This window comes from Pogoniulus pusillus, chromosome 11 (assembly GCF_015220805.1).
Source record: "Pogoniulus pusillus isolate bPogPus1 chromosome 11, bPogPus1.pri, whole genome shotgun sequence".
NCBI classification, from domain to species: domain Eukaryota; kingdom Metazoa; phylum Chordata; class Aves; order Piciformes; family Lybiidae; genus Pogoniulus; species Pogoniulus pusillus.
This window is the reverse complement of record NC_087274.1, coordinates 34023892-34047023: the sequence shown is the minus strand read 5'-3', so window position 1 is coordinate 34047023 and position 23132 is coordinate 34023892. Positions and strand designations below refer to the sequence as shown.

The following is a 23132-nucleotide window of genomic DNA, read 5'->3' as shown; positions in this document are numbered from 1 at the left end:
AGCTGCTTGAGGTGGTGCTTGTGTCTCTGCCTGACCCTCATGGAAGGCTCCAATGTGGCACTAAGAGCTTTTGTCCAAGCATCACTGTTAGCCAGAGCTTAAGGATGCATCTGGCTCTAATCCTTGCTGCTGGATCTAAACCAATTAACTCGAGTAAAATCCCATCCTTATTACTGGCTTGGAGCCTGAAATAAATCTGTGTAATCTTGTCCCAGGTTTGAAACTCCCCAGTTCTGCTTTAGCAACTGGACTTTGTACAGCTTTCAGGTTTGGTTATACCTTGCTCCTGCCAGTACTCTGAGGTGTAGCAGATCTGGGTCATACAGAGAGGGTGGGAACACTGGATGGAAATTGATGAGAGTGTTTTCTAGAGCCTTAGTGAATTTTAGGTGCCAGCGCAGTCTCCAGACTGCTGTTTCAGTTGTCACTTTGGTGGTTGCTCCAGTGTTGGTTCCCTCCTGCTGTTTCCAGTTTATCTGCTGTTTTTATTTGAAAAGGGGTAGCTGTAAATCAAAACATGTTTTGAGTGTCATGTGTGGCTGTGTAAAACAGCAGAAAGGACACAACAGCAGTCACCTCCGTGCCTGCTGAGTGTCAGAAGGGCTGTTGCAGTTGCTCACAGAGGAGCTCAGCTGACTATATTCAGTGTGCTCATTCCCCTGAGTTTTCAATACTCTGTGGCGTTTGCATCGAAAGAGCAGCAGCAGTGGGAAGGCCACGAGTGCCCAGGGCTACTCCTGTTGGAGGATGTCTTTTGCGAAGTTAAGAGCAGTGGTTTGGGATTGCCTTCTTAACTCCTGGTGTTCTGTTGGGCTGAGCTTTGATGCAAGCGTTTTGGATTTTCTTAGTATTCCCTGACAGTGCCTTAAGGGAACTACTTTAAAACTGCTGCTGGTTCTGGGGCCCCTGGCACAAGAAGGACCTGGAGCTGCTGGAGAAGGTCCAGAGGAGGCCACATACATGATCAGAGAGCTGAAGAACCTATTCTGTGGGGACAGGCTGAGAGGACTGGGGGTCATTCAGCCTGGAGAGCAGAAGACTCCAGGGAGATCTTAGAGCAGCCTTCCAGTGCCTGTAGGGAACTACAGGAGAGCTGGGGAGGGGCTTTTGACAAGGGCTGGGAGTGACAGGATGAGAGGGAATGGATTGAAGCTTGGAGAGGAAATTTGGACTGGAAATGAGGAAGAAATTATTGCCAGTGAGGGTGGTGAGACACTGGCACAGGTTGCCCAGGGAGACTGTGGATGTGCCCTCCCTGGAGGCGTTCAAGTCCAGGCTGGATGAGGTCTTGAGCAGCCTGTGCTGGTGGGAGGTGTCCCTGCCCGTGGCAAGGTGTTGGAACTGGATGGTCTTGAAGATCCCTTCCAACCCATTCTGTGAATCTATGTCAGAGCACCCTGAACCTTGGCCTGTCTGGCAGGTGAGTATATGGAGTGCTGCAGTCCAGGTGGGATTTGATGCTTCCCTGCACACTGAGGTTTGGAGGAAATCCTCCACACACACTCAATGCAGTTTCACTGTGTTGCTGGAAAATATGCCTGGAACCTGGCAGCAAGCCCTGTGTTGGCATCTGGCTCCCATAACCGATGGCAATTACTCTGCCCCCCTTCCTTCCCCATCATATGCTTAAGCTTAACCCAATAGAAGTAATGAGGTGTAATCGATTGGTGCATTGATTCTCACCACAAGGCCTCCTGCTGCCTGCAAAAGATGCCTGTTAGAATTTAAAGGAGCACAACCCTTGCCTTGATCCATGAGATGGGAGGTTTGTTTCTGTCACCCAGATAAATCCTCATTTCTTTTCCAGGTGAATTATCATCTCCAGAGCACTGTTTGTGGTCTTCTGAGCAGTGTGTGCTCAGGCCCAGATAAAGGCAATTCATTATTTTATTGCCTGATGTGAGATTGGGAAACCTGCTAGTGCTGGTGCCAATTTTCTGTGACACATTCAAGTGACAGCTGTTGTTAAGGGCAGGACCAACAAACTTCCTTCTTCAGCTGGCATTTTGACACAGTTTGCTGTGTTGGCTGCCAGCTTTGTGTTCTTGCTGCTGCCTCTGGTGTTGCTGTAATGCACTGGGAGCTGGGTTGGTGTCCCTCTGTCATGCAGAATCCTCACCAGCCACAGCTGGAGCACTGCTGTTGCCCCTGCATTTCTGATCCGTGGCGTTACCCCTCAGGAGAGAGGCAGAGTTCCCAGTGGGTCAGGCAGCAAGCAGGGCACTGCCTGCTGGGCTCTGTTTCTTTCGCAGGAGGTTGGTTGCAGGCAGTGGCTAAGGGCTTTGATTTGTAGGAATCTACCTGCCCTGCTCATGAACCATCTTAGCAGTCCTCTTGTGTGTCCTGCACTAGAAGGAGTGTTGCTCTTCTGCTGCCAAAGGGCACAGTGCCAAGCAGTGCTAAGTGTTACTGAAGAGTCACTGTGACAATATTTGTCCTTATTTCTGGAACATGCCTGTGGGCCACTGGCCTAAAAATATGTGGCAGTAGGATCGTCAGAGACAGATCTGTGAAAGAGCTCTCGGATCTTCAAAGCTCATCCTGTTCCTGGGACGTTCTGGTCTTCAGAGCATTTGGTTTCAGTGTTTGGGGGTGGAGAGCAGTGATGTTTTCCTTTTTCAGCACTACCTGTCTCCTCTGCTATGCAAAACAAACTGGAGTGAAAGCTTTTGCCCCTGCTTTGATGTGCTGGGCAGGCAGCAGTGCACACACAGTGCTGCTTGAAGGCAGTTTCCTTGTCTGTTCTCTCTGTCTGCAGACCCTTCCTTCAAAAAGGCAGCAGGCTCCGGAGGCCCCTTGATGAGTTAGCCAGACTGCTGTTTGCTGGCTAGGCTTGGCGTTTGTCGGTGCCATTGCTTGCAGTGAGTGATGGGAGGACTTGAAACAAGCAAGTGAAGATAGGCTGAGAGAGTTGGAGTTTTTCAGTCTGGAGAAGAGGAGGCCCCGAGGAGCCTATTGTGGCCTTCCAGGATCTGAAGTGGACTACAAGAAAGCTGCTGAGGGACTTCTTAGGGTGTTGAGTAGTGACAGGACTGGAGAGAATGGATCTAACCTAGAGGAGGACAGATTGAGATTAGAGGTTAGGAAGTTCTTCAGCTTGAGGGTGGTGAGAGACTGGCACAGGTTGCCCAGGGAGGTGGTGGAAGCCTCATCTCTGGAGGTTTTTAAGGCCAGGCTGAATGTGACTCTGGGCAACCTAATCTAGTGTGAGGTGTCCCTGCCCATGACAGGGGGGTTGGAGCTGGCTGATCCTTGAGGTCCCTTCCAGCCCTGACAGTTCTTTGATAAAAAGGTTGTGTCCAGATGTCACAGAAAACAAAATGATCACAGAATTCATCTGGGGACTCACACCACTGAACCCTGGCAATCAACAGGCATTTGGGTTGAGATGGCTTTGCAATGGAAGAGCTCTCCTGCCTTTGAACTGAACAGAACTCGCCCATGGTAGAGGGTTGGAGCTGGCTGATCCTTGAGGTCCCTTCTGGCCCTGACAATTCTGTGCTTGTTGTGTATGTGGGAGCTGAGAAGGCAGCTGCTGGGGGTATTTTGCTTGGAACCAGACGTAGGCGAGGGCCAGCTGAGTGAAGGAAACCGCCAGGGGCTGCTGTGCTGCAGCCCACTCAGTGTGCACCTCTACCTTTCAGAACTTTGACTCGGACATCAGCAGCGTGGGCATCGATGGGTGCTGGCAGGCTGACAGCCAGCGCATCCTCAACGAGGTGATGGTGGAGCACTTCTTCAGGCAGGGCATGCTGGACGTGGCCGAGGAGCTGTGCCAGGTAACCGCGGGTGGGCGCTGGGTCCCGCTGCATCCTGCTGGCTGGGCAAAGGCTCTTTGTGTGTGGCTTTGAGGCTGACTGCAGGATTTTAATGAGAGAAATTAGATCACTGGTTGTGAAAAGAAAATAATGGTGATGGCTGTGTCGTTCATTGGTGTGCTGAGAGGGATGAAAAGTCAAAATAGAAACGATCTTCCCTCACTATGTCTTGGGACGTTGCCCTTTTTGTGTCCTCCCCCATCTGCTCTAATCTCTCCACCAACAAATAGGACATAAGTTTTGGTGGCTTTTGTTTTCGTCTGTCTGTTTGGGATGGAAGAAAAGGGGGGTAGCTTTGAGCTCTGCTGGGCAGCTCTCTGTGTCTGGGTGGGAGTTTGGATTTCTGTGTTATAACATTTACCAGTATTTACAATTACATACAAATTAGAAATATATATGTGCTTGTGAATTTTGCTGTGGTGTAAATACAGCTTCACCTTGCTTCCAGGCCACCTGAACAAATAGCTTGTGTGTGTAAATTCCTAACCCACAGTCACTTTGTTTCATCGTTCAGGTGGACATTGAAGCTGTCAGAGGAGCAGCAGCAGCTTAACCCTGTCCTTGCCTTGCCTTTGTTTCTGCAGGAGTCTGGCCTCTCAATAGACCAGAGTCAGAAAGAGCCATTTGTGGAGCTAAACCGAATATTGGAAGCCTTGAAAGTCAGAGTTTTGAGACCTGCTCTAGAGTGAGTCTGCTCAGGGTTTTAATCCTCCTTTTCTTTGGAATGCTTTTACCAAATCCTTAGTTTTCCACTTAAAATGTTGCTCTTGGTGTATTTTCCTGTCTGGCCTTCAAGCAGTCTGGGTGCTAAGTGAATCTCTTCCTCCTGCATCTCTCCCCCTGGGCAGTGCTTGACTGAGAGTCCCTTCCTTACCTGAAGGATTAACATGAGCCATTTGTGATGCTGAGCTAAGGTTTAGGGAATACCATTTGGAGGAGCAGTTGTCTACCATGATGGGCACCTGACCTTATAGTGAGTCATTAGGGAACCTTCTTTGTGAAGGGCACCAAGATTTAATGAAGTATTGGATGCCCCAAGCCCTTTTGGAGTCACCAAGCCTTTGGAGTGAGCAGGACTTGACTTGTAATCCAAGCTCTCACTTTTCCTGAAGTCCCCTCTGTCTTGCAGATGAGGAACCAGGGGGAAGGCAGAGGCAGTGGATGGGCAGATGTGCACTTTGCAGGCTGCCACTGCCAGGTCAGTGCTGAATAACAGTGCAGGAAGGTGAGCTACTGACAGAGATTCCAGTGAAGGTGCAGTGAATGCAAGCCAGTGGGAGTGCTGAAGGCTCAGACCACAGCCACATCTGGGAGTGTCTGAGATGTGCCATCAACATTAGACTAGGATATTTCCTTGACCTTAGTAGACTTTACAACAGTCAGACATGTAAGCTGGTGCTACAGGTTAGAAGAAAGGTGGTGAAAGAGTTGGGGCTGTTCAGCATGGAGTAGAGAAGGCTCCAGGGACCTACAGGAAGGCTGAGGAGAGGCTGTTCAGAAGGGTCTGTGGGGATTGGATATGAGGCAATGGTTTGAAACTGGAGCAGGGGAGATATATAAGAAAGAATTTGAATCTATCTGATTTAGGAGATGTTTGGTTTTCAAGGAATTAGTCTCCAGCAGTGGAACATACTGTTCCAAGCCTGCTTTCCAGTCCAGCTTTCCCAGGTGCCAGCCCAGTGCTGCCCATTGGAGCAGCAGCAGGGATTCCAGGGCTGGATTTCATCTCCTGGCTCACAGGAGTGCAGAGTGGGCATGGAGGATGAGTACACTGGCTCAGGCTGCCCAGGGCTGTGGTTGAGGCCCTGTTGCTGGAGCCATTGAAGATCAGCCTGGATGTGTCCCTGTGCAGCCTGCTCTGGCTGGAGCCTGCTGCCTGCAGGGGGCTTGGTCAGAACGCCCCTGGAGGCTCCCTTCCAGCCCAGCGCAGTCTGTGACAGCAAATGTGTCACAGGTCACTCCTCCTGCTCGCGGCAGTGGATGTGTAACTGCACAGCAACCTTTCCTTTGAAAACCGAGAAACCCCCAGACAAACCCTCAGCCTAGCTTTTAAAGTGATTTTTACAGCTGTGAGAGCTTCAGTAACCTGAGGTTTGGTCTCAGGAGAAACACAACAGAAGCCCAGAAAAAAAGAAAACTCAAACAGCTTTGGAGTAACCTTTTAAGCAAAGAACCAAGGAAACCAAAGAAGAGTCAAAGTTTCTCGTTCATTCCAGAGCATAATTCAGACACTTAAGAGACCTTTTTGTGTTGTTCAGTTAAACACATTTTCATATGAACAAGCATTTTCTGTTCCCACTAACAAGGGCCAATACAGCCATGTTAATTGAGAGCCTGCTAGCATCTAAAGCAAGCACAGTAATCCTCTGAACCTTGGTGTTTGTAGATTCACAGAATGGTTTGAGTTGGAAGTGACCTTCAAGACCATCCAGTTCCAACTCCCTGCCATGGGCAGGGACACCTCCCATCAGCACAGCTTGCTCAAGGCCTCACTCAACCTGGCCTTGAACACCTCCAGGGAGGGAGCATCCACAGCCTCCCTGGGCAACCTGTGCCAGTGTCTCGCCACCCTCACTGCCAAGAATTTCTTCCTCATCTTCTGTCTCAATATCCCCTCCTCAAGTTCCAATCTATTGTTCCTTGTCCTGTCACTCCCAGCCCTTGTCAAAAGTCCCTCACCAGCTCTCCTGAGGTCCCCTCAGTTACTGGAGAGCAGTTCTAAGGTCTCCCTGGAGCCTTCTCTTGTCCAGGCTCAGCAGCCCCAACTCTTCCAGCCTGTCGCCGTAGCAGAGATCATTTTTGTGGCCTCTTCTGGACCCTCTCCAGCAGCTCCAAGTCCTTGTGCTGGGGCCCCAAAGGTGGAGGCAGTGCTTCATGTGAGGTCTGAGCAGAGGGGCAGAATCCCCTCCCTGTGCTGCTGCTCTCTCTCCTCTGGCTGCAGCCAGCACACAGCTGGCTCTGGGCTGCCAGGGACCAGTGCTGGCTCCTGGGCACTTTGGCACCAACTAACATCCCCAGGGCCTTCTCCTGCAGGCTGCTCTGGAGCCACTGTTCATCCAGCCTAGCTTTGTGCTTGGCATTGCCCTGACTCAGGTGCAGGAGCTTGCAGTTGGCTTTGTTGACCTTGGAGGTTGGCTTGTGCCCTCTGCAGCCTGTCCAGGTGCTTCTGGCTGGATCCCTTCCCTCCAGCCACACCACACAACTTGGTGGCACCCACAGATTGCTGAGGGTGCCTCAGTCCCAGTGTTCATGTCACTGACAGAGAGGTCCAACAGCACAGAGCCCTGAGGGACACCACTGGTCTCTGGTCTCTGTTTGTTCATCAGCTAAATCCTGGATCATGGCTTTGGGTCAGGCAGAGTTTGGCCTGGCTGGTTTGATCTTTGAACATGCTTACACAGGTGGAAAACTGAAGTGGTTTATTGCTGTCAAATTGGCTCATCGAAGGGAAGCAACTCTGAAGTGTTCGGGGTTCCAGCGAAGTGGGTTCACTGTCAGCTCCACCACAGACCTCTTGTAGTTCAAGCAGTCACAAAGCTGTTGCTCCCTGAGGAACAGTGACTTGCTCTGGTGTCCGTTCACTTGCAGGCACTAACTCATTTTAGCTCCAATTTGTTGGGCTTCAGCCCCTGCTCCTTACCACTTAGCCATATCTTGCAGTGGCTGCAGTGAGTTCTCTGCTTTCCAAGGCCAGCAGAAGACCTGCTCCTTCCTCCAGGGGCAGCTGGATAGACAGGGAGCATGCTGCACCATCAACATTGTTCATGTGCCGGGCTCCCTCCCCCACCCTCTCTCCCTTCTGCTGGTAATGTTCATTCTGTTGGAACACTTCAGAGCAAGAACTCTGCCTGTCTTTGCCTGCTGCTGGGCACAGGCAGCTCTCATAATGATGCACTCCAGTGTAGAAGCCGTAGGTGGTAATGAGGAGGAGCAAAACCTGAGGGGCCAATGCTGGTTTGGAGGTATTACCCCCAGGACTGCTGCTGCTAGGGAATCACAGAGTGCTAGAAGTTGGAAAGGACCTCCAGAGATCATCCAGTGCAACCCTACTGCCAAAGCAGGAGCACCCAGGGCAGGGCACACAGGAACGCATCCAGGTAGGCCTGGAAAGTCTCCAGAGCAAGAGACTCCACAGCCTCTCTGGGCAGCCTGCTCCAGGCCTCCAGCACCCTCACACCAAACAAGTTTCTCCTTATGTTGGGCTGCAACCTTCTCTGTTCCAGTCTGTATCCACTGCTCCTTGTTTTATTGCTGTGCACCACTGAGAACTGATTGGTCCCCTCTGCTTGACCCCCACCCATCAGCTACTGACAGACATTGCTCAGAGCCCTCTCAGCCTTCTCCTCCCACTAACCAATCCCAGGGCTCTCAGTTCTCTCCACAAGAGAGATGCTCGAGTCCCCCAGTCATCCTCTCAGCTCTCTGTTGGACTCTCCCCAGCAGGTCTGTGTCTCTCCTGAACTGGGGAGCCCCAAACTGGACACAGCACTGCAGCTGGGGCAGAGGGGCAGGAGAACCTCCCTGGCCCTACTGGCCACACTTTTCCTGATGTCCCCAGGCTGCCCTTGGACCTCTTGACCCCAGGGGCACATTGCTGGCCCATGCAGCACTGCCCACCAGCACTCTCCATGTAGCTGCTCTCCAACAGGGCAGCCCCAACCTGTACTGGTGCCTGCTGTTGTTCCTCCCTAGCTGCAAGACCCTGCCCTTGGCCTTATTGAACTCCATGAGGTTTGCCTTCCCCTAGTTCTCAGCCTGTCCAGATCTGGCACTTCCCAGCAGGGTGTTCAGGAGCAGGGGTAGAAACTTCTCCTGGAGGGCCAGCTGAAGTGTGATAGGAGCTTGCAGGGGTGGCCTTGAGCTCTCTGGACGTAAAGCTGATAAATGGCTACAACTGCTGTGGTGAAGACAGCTTTGGGGGGGACACAAAAGGTGCCTCACAATGCCCTGTTCTGGAGTTAGGTGCTGGAGCAGAAGGCAGCTGTTGCAGAAGGGTCTGTGACTGCAGAGTGGTGAACCAAGATGAGTACAGCAAGGTTTGTCCATGTGGGTTCCACAGGCTGGGAGGAAACAAGAACCAGCCCCTGGCTCTGCCAGTGCTCAGCTGCTGCTGCTCAGCTTAACTCAGGGCTGGACATGAAGCAAACCTGGGTGGTCACTGCTGCTGTAAGGGAACTGTCAGATGAGTGGCTTCTCAGAAGGCCTTTCAAGGCTCTGCTGTGGTGAGAGAGAGAAGCTAGGGTCATACCTGGTACAACAAACAAACCCAAGCCTTCAGTGTCTGTTTTTTTTCCCCTGGCTATTCTTACTAACACAAGGTCCAGCATTTAAGTGCTGCACATCAGAATTAGACCTAATACAGCTGCCCATCACCTCTTCCTGTGTTGTGGACTGTGGACCTTGACTTTGTAGCTGCCCAGTCCGGCCCTGCACCCTAAGCCCTGTAATCGCTGTACCTCCACACAGTCCCTTTAATTTCCAGGGACTTTTCTCATGGCAATTTGGTGGGGGGGAGGGGAGAATCCGTGGGTTCTGAGCCCAGGTGAGTCTTCACCTGAAGGTCTGGTGGGAATGACTTTGCAGATTGAAATCTTTCGACTGTAATATCTTGGGGAGGAGCTGTTGTCTGCTGTCTGTAAAGCAGCAAGGCACACAGGTGCTGCTGTTTGCTGGGACCTTCGGGGTTTAGTTTAAAGTCTTTGCTCAGCTCTGTGCAATGTGCATCCCCTGTGGGAGCTGGAGGAGAGCTCTGTGTGCCTGCGGTTTGAGCAGGGACACTGTGAACCTTCAACCCATCAGATGGATTTCAGTCTCAGAAGGGAAAATGCACAGAAAGTGTCATTTTGGGACTGGGGTGGTGGTCACCGATGGCTGGGGCTGGTGGCAGTGCTGGAGAGGTGAATGCTTTGAACCTTCCTTGTTGGTTTTTCTGCTTTCCCTAGAGATGGGAACAGCACATCCTAGACCAGGCACCTTTGCTCCTGTGGCTGGTTGCTTCCGATGCCCGTCTGTGCTGCCACTCAAAAGGGCTAACATGGAAAGCCTGCCTGAAAGCTCATTTGGGAAGCAGGCTGGGGCTCAGCGGGATGGAGCACCGTGGGGTGTGGTGGGGAGCACTGGCAGGGAGAGGGTGGAGGCTGTTGTGGTGCAGTGGGGATGAATTTCTCATTAGTGGGACTCTGAGCTAGCTCATTGACAAGAGCCTTTTGTCTTTCACCTGCTGAGTGGTCTGTGACTGTTTCCTTAGGTGGGGCTGAACTTTGTTGCGAGCCTGCTCAGACCAAGGACGCAGGCCCTGAAAAAGAATCCGCACAAAACAAACAGGACCCCCCCACCCAAAACTGTTCCCCACCCCAAAACCAAACCCCTCCTGCTCAGGGGGCATGCCCTCCCCTCCCGTGTTGGCAGGGTGCTGAGGCTGCTCATCTGAAATGAGGGCCAGTAGGGCTGGTTCTGTGTTCAAAGGCTACTTTTGTCATTGGTTCCTACTGCTGTCAGCCAGAGCTCTGCCACTAAACTCTGACTTGTGGCATTTCCATCACAAGTGGAAAGCAAATACTTGCTGGGTAATGCAGCAGGCTGCCTTGCACTGGAAGCTTTGCCAGTGCTGTAGGAATGCTTCAGTTTCTTACTTCAGTCGTGGCTGAAAGGAACCCCAGCCTCTCAGAGCCCTGCTTTTTAAGCAGCAGAGGCTACCTCACTTCCTTACTGGAAAGTGAAAAGCTCTTTGCTTAATGGAGCCTACAGAGTGAAAACAGTAGAACTAATTGACACTAATGAGAAACAGATGTACTGAAGAGCATTGAAATCTGGAGTTCTTAAGAGAAAAATTGGATTGATTTAGGCCTAAGTTGAATTAAAGGGGGGGAAATCTCCAGGAAAACCCCCAACAAAGCCCCACCCCCTCCAGCAAAAACACACCAAAAAACCTGTGGGGGCCATCTCTGGTGCCCACAGCCCATGAAGGGCATGAACCTGGTTGTGAGGGTCCAGAAGAAGCCACAAAGATGCTCAGGGGGCTGGAGAACTTCTGCTGTGGGGACAGACTGGGAGAGTTGGGGCTGCTCAGCCTGGAGAAGAGAAGGCTCTGAGGACACCTTAGAGCTGCATTTCAGTACTTGGAAGGGCTCCAGGAGAATTGAGGAGGGACTTATGACAAGAGCTGAAGCTTGAAGAGGGGAGATTGAGACTGGAGATGAAGAAGAAATTCTATCCAGTGAGGGTAGTGAGACACTGGCACAGGTTGCCCAGGGAGGGTGTGGATGTGCCCTCCCTAGGGGTGTTCAAGGCCAGGCTGGGTGAAACCTTGAGCAAGCTGTGCTGGTGGGAGATGTCCCTGCCCATGGCAGAGGGTTGAAACTGGATGATCTTCAAGGTCCCTTCCAGCCCAACCCATTCTGAGACTCCATGAATGTTGCAGAGGTTGCCCTGTACAGCAGCAGCTGAAGTCCCTCACTTCTGTAGTGTACTCTCTGTAGCCCTATTACTTGTAAAGGGCCCTGGTCCTTTCTGTGCTCTGTGTCAATGTCAGGAGCTAAGATACTCCTTGCATTGGTGGCTGATGATTGCAGTGATTTCAGATGGTGTGGGCTGGCACTTCATGACTCTTGTCGCCTCCTTTCTTGCAGGTGGGCAGTATCCAACAGAGAGATGCTCATGGCACAGAATAGTTCCTTGGAGTTTAAGCTGCACAGATTGTATTTCATTAGTTTATTGATGGGGGGAACAGCAAATCAGAGAGAAGCCCTTCAGTATGCAAAAAACTTCCAGCCCTTCGCCTTCAACCACCAGAAAGGTGAGTCTGCAGCCCTGGGAAGGGCACTCAGGCACTGAGGTGGGCACCTGTGCTAAAGCACAGATCACACTCCATGATCAGCTCCAGCATTTTCATGGAGTCATCAGGGTTGGAAAAGCCCTCTGAGATTAAGTCCAACCAACCATAACCGTGACCACTAAACTATGTCCTGGAGCTCCACAGCTGCAGCTTCCTGAGCACCTCCAGGGAAGGGGACTCTACCACCTCCCTGGGCAGCCTGGTCCAGCCCCTGACCACTCTTGCAGCAAAGAAATTTTTCCTCATCTCCAACCTAACCTTCTTCTGGCACAATTTCAGGGCATTTCCTCTATCATCTGATAGCAGGCAGCAGAGCTCAACCTCCACCTCACTGCAGCCTCCTCTCAGGGAGCTGTAGAGAGCAATGAGGTCTGCCCTCAGCCTCCTCTTCTCCACAATGCACACCCCCAGCTCCCTCAGCTGCTCCTTCTCAGCCCTGTTTTCAGACCCTTCCCCAGCTTTGTTGCCCTTCGCAGACTCACTTCAGCCTCTCGGTGTCCTTTTTGGAGTGACGGCCCCAAAACCGAACCCACACAAAGGGGCACGATCACAGCCACCTGCCCTCCAAACCCCTCACCAGCCTCACTGCTCTTCTCTGAACACCCCCTAGCAGCCCAGTGCAGTCTCACTTTTATCTTCAAGATGTGTCACCTGAGTCCTTACCATTTGCATTGAGTCCCTGTTTTTTTAACGTCAGTGCACCTCTGCTGAAGCTGAAGGGATCTGCCTCTTTCAAAACCAGGTGACTGACATCTAGAGCAGGCCTGTGCCAGGCTGCAGGGCTGTTGCTGGAATAGTCACCTGCTATTTTTTGCTACCTGGGGAAATGTGGAGAGAAGTGAACCTGTTGAGAAATGGGAGTATGTGAGACAAGTGAACCACCTCACTCTGAACCCAGCACGGGCTGGCTCTTAGGGCGCTGTGTGTGTCGGAAAGCTCTTGCAGCCGGTCCCAGCCCTGCAGCCTGCGTGCAGAGGGCTGAAGCCCTGACTCTGCTCTTGGTGGCTGGAGCTGCCGAGGTGAGGATGTGATTGTTTTGGTGCTTGCCTGGCATTCTGCAGGCAGGAGGTTTTGTTTCTGGTGTGGTGTAACCGTTGCTGGTCCCTCAACAGATATCCAGGTGCTGATGGGCAGCCTGGTGTACCTGCGGCAGGGCATAGAGAACTCTCCCTACGTTCACCTGCTGGATGCCAACCAGTGGGCAGACATCTGCGACATCTTCACGAGAGATGCCTGTGCCCTCCTGGGGCTCTCAGTGGAATCACCTCTCAGTGTTAGGTATGCTGCTTTTCACTTGCCTTTGAGACCAGGCACATGGTGCTTTGTTTTCTGCTTACTTGTTGAGGGCAAAATCTGCTGCTGAGGAGTGTTCTGCTGTGGCTTGTGTTAAATAAGGTATGTAAGGGGAGTTAGCTCTAACAGCATTTGCAGTCATTAGAATGCAGAGGTTCCCCTAGGCCATGCTTTACCTTTGCAGCTCGAGAGGAATCATTCACAGATGGAGCTTGGCTTCCATAGGTTTGACACCAGTATGAAAGGTGAGGGTGGCAGTCAGCTGGTTATTGCTACAGCAAACCGATGAGAACTGACCCTGCTCCTTAACTGAAAACCCCTGAAAACTGGGGCCAGGGGTAGCTCAGCCTTTGATCCCTGTGGCTTTTAATCCATGCATTATTTTACCTCTCTTCTCCTGGGAAGAATGCTTAGGAGTTGTTAGGATTTCAGCTGCTAAACTTTCCAAGTTGCTTGCTGGACCTCATTTGCAAAGGGGAAGGAGGCACTGGCAGGGTCGGTAGCATATCTGATGCTGCAGATCTGGAGGAGCTGCTGGGAATGTGAAGATGAACCAACTAGCTCTCCTTCTAACTTCTCTGGAGATCAAGCAGAACTTTGGATGCCAGTTCCCCCAGTTACTCTCACCTGATGGTTCAGTTTTCATTTCAGACATTGAATAGAAAGCAAATCGTGTCTCTTCCTGGGCTAGATTTGGTTCTTGGCAGAAGCTCCACTGCCTCTGTCTTGTTCTTGTTCTGGCTTTTCTTCCCAAACTTATTATTAAATAACTTCTGTGCCTACCTTTAAAGCAGTTAAAATGGCCAAAGGTTCTACTTGTGTTTGCACCTCTGTCACAAAGTACAGCAGCAGTAGCAGAGAAGAGCACTTCCAGACTGCCTTTCTCCAATAACCGTTAGAAGTTCCAGCCTAGAGCTTTCATAGCTGCCTGAACCTTTATCTCTCTTGGCTGTGGTCCAGTTAAGAGCAACATTTTCCATTGTGATTGCTCACGCCAGGACACCAGTGCAGCTGGCAGTGCAGCTGAGGAGGAGGATGGCAATGAAGTGCAAAGTCCCTGTTGGTGAGGCCTGTGTCGACCCCAGTGTGCCCCTGCCCTGTGCAGGCAGTGTTGATGCTCTGGTCACTGAGAGGCTGGGCGGAGCTGGGCTGACCTGAGAGTTCTGCCAGTCTTGGAGGAATTAAACCAGCCACAGGTTAGAGCCTGCCCTAGCAAACCTGGAACATCAGCAGTGGGCACTTTGTTGAAGGCTGCTGGGCTTCCTCAAGATATATTTAATCCTAGACAGGCCTCATGGTCTGACTTATTGTATGGAGTCAGTGGGAGAACTTGTCCTGGAGAGGTCATGGTGCAGGGTCTCGAGGACAACAGGACACTCTGAATTCACTGTTGACTTGAGTTGTGACACTCTTGAGGGCTCATGTAGAAACAGGTTCCTGCAGTGCAATTAAAGCAGTAATGCTTTTATATCTACAAATCCTGCTTGTCCAAACGTCCCCAGGGTCAGCAGAAGTTACACTCAGGGCTGAAATCCCCAAAGTGCAAGGATTAAAATGGCCTGTGGGATGTGAGGGGGGTGATGGCTTATGGAACCTAAATGGCCTGTGGGATGTGAGGGGGATGATGGCTTATGGAACCTAAATGGCCTGTGGGATGTGAGGGGGGTGATGGCTTATGGAACCTAAATGGCCTGTGGGACGTGAGGGGGGGGTGTGGTTTACTGAACCTAAATGGCCTGTGGGACGTGAGGGGGGTGGTGGTTTACTGAACCTAGGTTGCAGGTATGGCCCTCCCAAGTAAACTAGGCAGAGTGTTCCTGCACAAACGCACCCAAGTATCCGAAGGCACAGGATGAAGAGGAAGGTCATGGCCTCTCTAGACAATAAGACTTGCACAAATTGCAATCTGCCACAGAAACAGAGCAGGTTGACACCAAGGTCAAACTCTCTCTCTGCTGCTGGTGATTTCCAGGCCTATAGTATTGCCATCAGGCTTAAATCCATCAGACCACCTGGTGCCTGGGAATTCAGTGTCATTTTTTTCTCCTGTAACATGGTGGAATATTTCAAACCACGTGGCAAGTTCTGGCAGTAGCTCCCAGAGCAGACTGAACTGTCAGGACACTGACCTTGAGTTGCATGCTGCCATTCTGGTTACAGGTTGTGGTTTCCTTCATTCACTTGCCTGCCCATGAACTGTTTTTAAGGTGCAAGTGGAAGGATGTTTCCATACGTGGGGACTGGCTGTAATTGAAGCTCCTGGGCTCTGTGGAGTCTCTTAAGCTGCACATGTGCTCCTATAGTTGAGAGCAACCACCTATGCAAGCCAACAGCCTCCTCTTCCTCCTGTGCAGCACAAAGTCAAATCAGGTGGTGTAAAAATCATTGAATTGTTTCAGCCCAGCATATGGTACGTGATGCAGGGGAGCTGATAGCCTGCCCCTTACACTTGGGAGGAGCTCGGGGTTGAGTGGAGCAGTGCAGCACTGGTGTGGCAGCTACTGTGAAAGTCAGAAGACAGCATGGGCTGCTCTCCCCACAGGCCCTGTGTGCTAACATTGCCTTTCTCTGCAGTTTTTCAGCAGGTTGTGTAGCATTACCAGCTCTAATCAACATCAAGGCTGTTATTGAGCAGAGGCAGTGCACAGGTGTCTGGAACCAGAAGGATGAGCTGCCGGTGAGTCGCTGCTGGGCCGAGGCAGGGCAGGTCTCTTAACACGAACTGTGTTCTCAGGTGGCTTTCCTGATGAACAGTAGGGGGTGTTCTGCAGGCTGCCACCTCCACCAGCTCTGGGGCTTGAAGCTTCTTGCTGGACAGAGGCCTCAGGGTCTATGCCCCAGGCCGAGGGATGTGGCTGCTGCTTCCTGTTTGTAGGCTCAGCCAGCAGTGAAGCTGGGCAGGAATGTCAGACTCCCACATGCCCCCCAGAGCACTGGCACAGCTGGCACCTACAAATGGCACCTGCACAGAACTTCAGTGTTAGGCAGCCATGAGATCTTCCTCCTTGCTGGCTGACGAGGTTGAGCTGCACTGCTGAAAGCACACCGAGGCCGCTCTGAAGCTGCAAGCAAGTGCCTGTTGGCGGAGCCTCAAGCACTGGCATGCCCATCTGGCTCCTTTGTGCCCCTTCCTGGCCACGCCTCCCCGGTCCTTTCTTCCTGCGGTTTGTGGAGTTCTGCTGAGCCCTCCGAGCCCCTCAGCGTTGTGTTCTTGCCTGGTGCCAAGTGCAGGGCTGGTGGTGGCTGCTCGGTGCCCAGCATGACTGACAGGGTTGTTTCTTGTTGCTGTCTCCATTAGGTTTGTCTGCATAATGGGTTAACATAGCCTGTTTTTTGCTGCCTTTCCCCACTTCCACTCTCTCCCCTGCTGGGGAGGGAGTCTCCCAAGTTCCCCAACCCCCACTCCTGTCCTGAAGCAGGCATTGCTCAGAGCGGTGCAGAGTGTCCAGTCCAGCTTAAACCAGTGCAGCCTGTCAGGCGTCGAGCTCTGAGCTTGGTTTGCTGCTCCCCTCATCACTTGGTACCCCCTTTCACACTGACCAAACAAGTGCTCTTAGGTTCCACTCAGCTGAACACCTAAGGTGTACAACTGGGCAGGGAATGCATCCCACTGAGAAGGAGTCACCTTCTCTAGCTAGGCTCCAGCACTCTTCCTGGAAGGAATTAGTGCTGCATCTGAGGCTGTGGGTACTGAATTGGGATGCAGTGCATTATGCTTCCAGAACCACTGGTTTGTGTCAATGGAGATGAAGTTCAGTTGTTCTATAGCCCCAGTTTGCCTCTGTAGCTCTTTCCAGGTGTGTGTGTGTAGCTCTCCAGTGGTCTGCTCCTCATTTGAAAAGCAAACCTGTTCAGTGGAAACTGGGCATGAACTGGATTAGCGTCTTGGAAGAGGTCAATTTGGAGTGTAATTACCTGTGGAGAGGTCTTCCCAGCTCCATTTTCTCTGGCACTGAGAATGTCACCTCTGGGTGTGGCAGGTTCACGCCCTGCCATCCAGGGAGCATGGGAGGAGCTCACAGTCAGATGTGGCTCAGTTACTAACACACACATGGCTCCTTGCATGTCCTCAGCTGGAGGATCTGTGCTGCTCAGGCACCGTGGTGTTGGCAAGCCTTATTTCATTGTGCAAAGACTGACATTAAGTAGCCTGGAAAGATGATATGGTCAGGTTTTGGGGAAGGTTAAGCCTGTCAAGAGCCAGGAGCTCAGGTACTGAAGCTGTGATTTTTTTTCTGCAGTTCTCAGCCCGTTCCTGTGATTTGTCCCCTTTCTGATCTCATTTTGTCCTGATAGCAGATGTTGTGTCACAGTGTCTTCTGTGTTGGTACTGCAGCACTTCAGTATTGCCATGGCATGTGGGCCTTAGCAGAGCCTTTCCAGAAGCTATAGAGCATTACCAGAGTCAACCCAAGGCTTTTTCTCTTTACTCTTTTTACCCCCTTGAAATGAGATCTGGCATCTAAAGCTCTTTGGAAATCACTTCCTAGGCAATACAGAAAGTCTTGTTGGGTTGTCAGCTTGGTTTTCATGCCAGAGCTTAGGTCTGCACTAAAAATTGGCATAATGCTATGCTTTGGTGGGGGTGGGACAAGCAGTTTCAGGATCACAGTTCAGGAGTTTTGGCTGGGGAATTGTCAGGCACCCACACAATTGACCTTTTGCCTTCCTATTGAGTGGTGAAATGTCTGAAGAATGAGTCATGACCTAAAGGGAGAATTGTCTGAGATCAATTATTGCCTTCGTTTCCTTTCACAGATTGAAGTGGACCTAGGTAAAAAGTGCTGGTACCATTCAATATTTGCCTGTCCCATTCTTCGTCAGCAAACAACAGATAACAACCCACCCATGAAATTAGTCTGTGGTCATATTATATCCAGAGATGCTTTGAACAAAATGTTTAATGGCAGCAAGTAAGTACCATGCTTTTATTTCCAACAGCCTTAAGGCCAGAGTGCTGTGTTTCAGGCAGACTGAATTCGTAAGCAGAGGATTGATGAGAGCTTGTTAATCTTGGACAGTGACTTAAAAGACAGATAAGCTGGGCTAATGCACTGCAGAAAAGTGCAGTCAGACCTCTGAGGTAGCAAATGAGATTAGGTGAAGGAATGCATCCAGCAGGGGGTTTTGCAAGGTGGGAGAATCACTGTGTTGTCTGAAGTTCCAGATGGAGGCTTTGCTACAGTTTCTCATTGGGAGCAAGTTTAGCAATGCATGAGACATGCTTGGAAATGAAACCTTGGGAGAAATGGCTTCTGAGTTGAGCAGGTACCTGAATTATCAGTGTGGAAATGCTCATGGAATCACAGCAGGGCAGGGGTTGGAAGGGACCTCCAGAGGTCATTCAGTCCAACCACCATGCCAGGGACGGTCACTCGGGAACACATCCAGGGGGGTTTGTAAAGTCTCCAGAGCAGGAGGCTCCACAGCCTCTCTGGGCAGCCTGCTCCAGCACCTTCACACCAAACAAGTTTCTTCTCATGCTGAGCTGCAACCTCCTGGGCTCCAGCTTGTGCCTGTTGTGCCTTGCCCTTTCACTGTGCACCACCAAACCAAGCCTGGCACCTTCCCCCTGGCACCCACCCCTCAGCTATTGATGGACATTGCTCAGAGCCCTCTCAGCCTTCTCCTCCCCACACTAACCAGCCCCAGGGCTCTCAGCCTCTCTCCACAGCAGAGATGTCCCAGGCCCTTCAGCATCCTCCACTGGGCTCTCCCCAGCAGGTCTGTGTCTCTCCTGAACTGGGGAACCCCAAACTGGGCACAGCACTGCAGCTGTGGCCTCAGCAGGGCAGGGCAGAGGGGCAGGAGAACATTCCCAGACCAGCTGGACACTTCCAATGTCAGTGGAGTGCCTGCCGGTTTTTGGGAAGGGGGAAGTGGGAAACAGCTGTGCAGATCTCCTTGAGGGAAAAACCAGTGGCAATTTGGATTGGACATCTGCAGCTCCTTGGAGGCTGAAGCCTAACTTGGAGCCATCAGTTATTTTGCCAAACCCAGCATGGAAATGTTGAGTGAGGTTTGCTTTCTTTGTCCTGATAGAACAGCCCCAAGGTACCCTCACAGGGGACTTCAGCCATTTGAAGCCACTAAATTTGCTGCTGCATTATTCCTCTGAACTGAAGGATGGGGCTGGGGGGCAGAATGAAGGCCCCTCTAACTCTAAGGGAAGGTGGTTAGTGGCCTGCTGTGCACCACTTACAGGGTCTGTGCCTCTGCTCATGGCTTGGGTGGGTGGACAGTTCCTGGCTAAAAACCTGACTGGATGGCCAGGCCCAGTGTGCTGGAGAGTGGAGATAAATCCAGCTGGTGGCCAGTCACAAGTAGAGCTCCCCAGGGCTCAGTGCTGGGGCCAATTATCTTCTCATTCTCTACAGCTCCCTGAAAGGAGGCTGGGCTGAGGCAGGGGTTGGTTTCTTCTCCCTAGTGACAAGGGATAGGACATGAGGAAATGGCCTCAGGTTGCCTCAGAGGAGGTTTAGATTGGACATTAGAAGAAACTTCTTGGCTGAAGGGGTTCGCAGCTGGAACAGGCTGTCCAGAGAGGTTGTATCCCTATCCCTGGAGGTGTTTCAGAGGGGCAGAGCTGTGTTTAGTCCCAGCCTTGGCAGAGTGAGAGTCAGTACCAGTGGCCTCTGCAGGGAGGCAAGGGTGACCTCTTTGGTGATATCCTGCAGAAGCTGAGTTAAGTGGGCTGTAAAATCCCAGCATTTTGGGAATCTGCCAGTAGAAGCCAGGGAATGCTGAGGAATCCAGAGGGGAAGCTCCCAGCCTCTTTAGAAGGCCTACAGTGCAAACACTACCCCAGGAGCAGCAGCAGTGGATGAATCATGAGAAGCAGTTCCTTGGTATGTAGCAGTTCAGAGGTGTGGGGGTGAAAGGTGGGAAAGGAAGTCCTGAGAGGCTGTGGAGGCCTGCTCCCTGGGGCTGTTCAGAGCCAGGCTGGATGAGGCCTTGTGCAACCTGCTCTAGTGGGAGGTGTCTCTACCCATGGTTGGAGTAGATGATCCCTAAGGTCTCTTCCAACCTAAGCCATTGGTTATGGAGTTTCCTCTGGAGACATTCAGAACCCTCCTGGATGTGCTCCTGTGCAACCTGCCCTGTGATCCTGCCCAGGCAGGGGTGTTGGACTGGGTGATCTCTGGGGAGGTCCCTTCTGACCCCTAATGCCCTGAGATTCTGAGGTGTCTGAGCTTGGCTCTTCCGGAGCCAGGGGCAGCCCTGTGGCTGAAGAGGGCCTCTCTGCGGCGCTGCCTGCGGGGCCATGCAGGGAGAGGCTGCCCTGGTGCTGGTGCCGTTCTCACGCCTTCTCTCTGTCCCCAGGTTAAAATGCCCCTACTGCCCGATGGAGCAGAGCCCTGGAGATGCCAAGCAGATCTTTTTCTGAAGGAAAGCTCCGTGATGCAGTTTGCACCTGACCTCCACAGTGTCACTTACAGTCGAGAAGCATTCAGCCACACTTGTTGGGTTGTCTGCAGCAGCCTGAGGACTCCTGCGTTTGTATAAGCTAATGCTACAGAAACTTTGCCAACACTTAGTACCTACACCCAAGTGGAAATGCTACAGAAATATTATTACCATAGGGCTTTACTATACTCTTGGTCTCCATACCTGATCAAGTTACTACACCAGCAGTTGTCATTCGATGCAGGTTTTTGTACTTAACTATATGGTGACTTTTTACTTTTTAAAGCAGAAATGGATCCACCCTCACCCCCCCTTGTTTGTTTAATATTCTTCCTGCTCCAGTTCTGTCCTTCTATTGATAAACTTTCACCTTAGGGAATGTTTGTGAAGATTTTATTTCCTGTAATGTGTACATAAACAAAAGGTAAATACTTCAGAACCTGACCGACTGACCAGACCGACCCAAAGCTTGAGAAATGGAATAGTGGCTCTAAAAGTGATTGGTATTTTTTTGGCTGAGGAAGCTGTGATATATTCTGATTTTTTTTTCTTTCAAAGGTTTTTGCAAACTTTTACATAGAATTCAAAGTAAATGTGCATATATATATAAAGTATATAGAAATATATTGGCCTCAAGGGGCTGCCTGGTGAGATCCATCACTAATTTATAAGGTTGATGCGTGGCTAAGTTCCTGCTGGAGCAGAGAAGGGGAATGGGCAGTCCTGTTCCTCTGGGTTTTCAGGCTCAAGGAGAGTTTGTGTGAGAGAACATCCAATAAATTCTGAAGTGGAAATGCTATTTAGTCACTGACATTTTGCTCTCTGGCCTTTGTAGTCATGTTCTTGGAACTTTGTATTCAGGGTTAGGCTCTAAATGTCATGTTGCTGTATAGTTTAATAGTCCTTACCGTGTGCTATTTATAAACAGTTACAAACCCCAACCCATTGTACAAGTATTCATTGCTACGTGGGGGCACAGCATGTTCTGATGCAGTCTGCTGCCCGTGGCTCTGCCCCTGGCCGCACCGGCCCTGTATCAGTGCTTACCAGGGAGTAAGTTTTCTGTAGCCTGAGAACACTTTGCTTCTAGCCTTGTTTTTGTAGTAGAATATTGCTGCCACTGCCCTTTTCCTGCTCCACCGGCTAGGTCAGTTCTTGCTCTTACCAGAGATGTAGAGCCTGCAGTGGAGTCTTTCCTAGTGTGCATAGATCTGTCTGTGTTGCTGTCCTACAGCAGGGTGAGCAGAGCTGCATGGAAGTTCTGGTTCTGTACTATGTAGTCGAAACAAGCACCAAGCTGAGTTGCTTTGGCTTGGTGCTGCCAGCCTGGCACTAGCACAGTGCACTGCAGAGAAGACCAGCTTGGGACACCTGCACCTGGTGAGTGCCACCTGAGCCAAGAGACTGAGTGGGACTATGTCACACGGCTGGCAGTGGAAGGCACTGAAGAGACGCGGCAGAGCCAGCCCAGGCTCACACCTGGTAACCTTCAGAGGTGTTTGGTAGCTGTGAGAAATGCAGGGCCGTGATGTTCTGCAAAGCTTCCACTGTATCCACGCTGAGCTCCAAGCAGCTGTGCTGCCACCTGCTGAAACCGACAATAAAAGGGTGAGGAGATTATTTTCCATCTAGATCTTGCTGAAATGGCTTTTAATCTTGTACCTTGTGTGGAATTTTGAGTTCTCCTGTCCCTCTGCCCTGCCCTGCTGAGGCCACAGCTGCAGTGCTGTGTCCAGTTTGGGGCTCTCCAGCTCAAGAGAGACAGAGACCTGCTGGGGAGAGCCCAGTGGAGGCTGGGAGGATGCTGAAGGGCCTGGAACGTCTCTGCTGTGGAGAGAGGCTGAGAGCCCTGGGGCTGGTTAGTGTGGGGAGAAGGCTGAGAGGGATCTGAGCAATGTCTATCAATGCCTGAAGGGTGGGGGTCAGGATGAAGGTGCCAGGCTCTGTTTGGTGGTGCCCAGTGACAGGACAAGGCACAACAGGTACAAGGTCAACCTCAACATGAGGAGAAACTTGTTTGGTGTGAGGGTGCTGGAGGCCTGGAGCAGGCTGCCCAAAGAAGTTGTGGAGACTCCTTCTTTGGAGACTTTCCAGACCCAACTACATGTGTTCCTGCGTGCCCTGCCCTGGGTGATCCTGGCATGGTGGTTGGACTGGATGAGCTCTGGAGGTCCCTTCCAGCCTCTCCCATGCTGTGATTCTGCGAGTTAATAATGTTTTGGATTTCTGGGAAATGTAATCTTTCATGTGACAACAAACAAAAAAAATCCCAAACCAACTACCCCAAACCCAGCAGCATCAGTAAACCCCCTCCCAGGCACTCCAAAGTCCAAGTGCTGGGTCTCTGTCCTCCTTGCACAGCTGTTATTTTGGCACTGGTGTAAGCACTGGTGAGTGGTCATGGAGCCTCTAATGCAATTGGTTGGAGTACAGGAATGGCACAGCTACTAACTGGCACCAGGGTGCAAAGTCAGCTTGGTTGTTCAGTGTTTTGGACACAGAGAGGTCCTGTTTTCAGTTCTAAAGGGTGCATTGGATAGGTTCATACCTCATTGCTCGGCACTGGCAAGATCACACCTTGAATATTGGGTTCAGTTTTGGGGCTCTCACTCCAAGAAGGACTCTCACTCAAAAGAAGGACTGGTGAAGGGGTCTGGAGAACAGGGGTGGTGAGGAGCAGCTGAAGTGACTGGGGGTGTTTAGTGTGGAGAAGGCTGAGGGGGAGACTTCATTGCTTTCTATAACTCCCTGAAAGGAGGCTGTGGTGAGGTGGGGGTTGG

The 23132-nt window shown here is 51.4% G+C and overlaps 1 protein-coding gene across 2 annotated transcripts in view; it reads left to right on the top strand.

The window, feature by feature from the left end:
• The window catches only part of RMND5A (required for meiotic nuclear division 5 homolog A), a 28893-nt gene extending 6910 nt beyond the window's left edge, over window positions 1-21983 (top strand). For both annotated transcript variants that reach the window (XM_064151694.1, XM_064151695.1), the window contains exons 3-9: window positions 3645-3779; window positions 4403-4503; window positions 11447-11613; window positions 12765-12930; window positions 15520-15622; window positions 17704-17858; window positions 20269-21983. In XM_064151694.1, coding sequence (XP_064007764.1) covers window positions 3645-3779; window positions 4403-4503; window positions 11447-11613; window positions 12765-12930; window positions 15520-15622; window positions 17704-17858; window positions 20269-20332 — 891 coding nt within the window. In that variant the 3' untranslated portion in view covers window positions 20333-21983. The remainder of the gene's footprint in view (window positions 1-3644; window positions 3780-4402; window positions 4504-11446; window positions 11614-12764; window positions 12931-15519; window positions 15623-17703; window positions 17859-20268) is intronic.
• Window positions 21984-23132: the final 1149 nt, after the last annotated feature.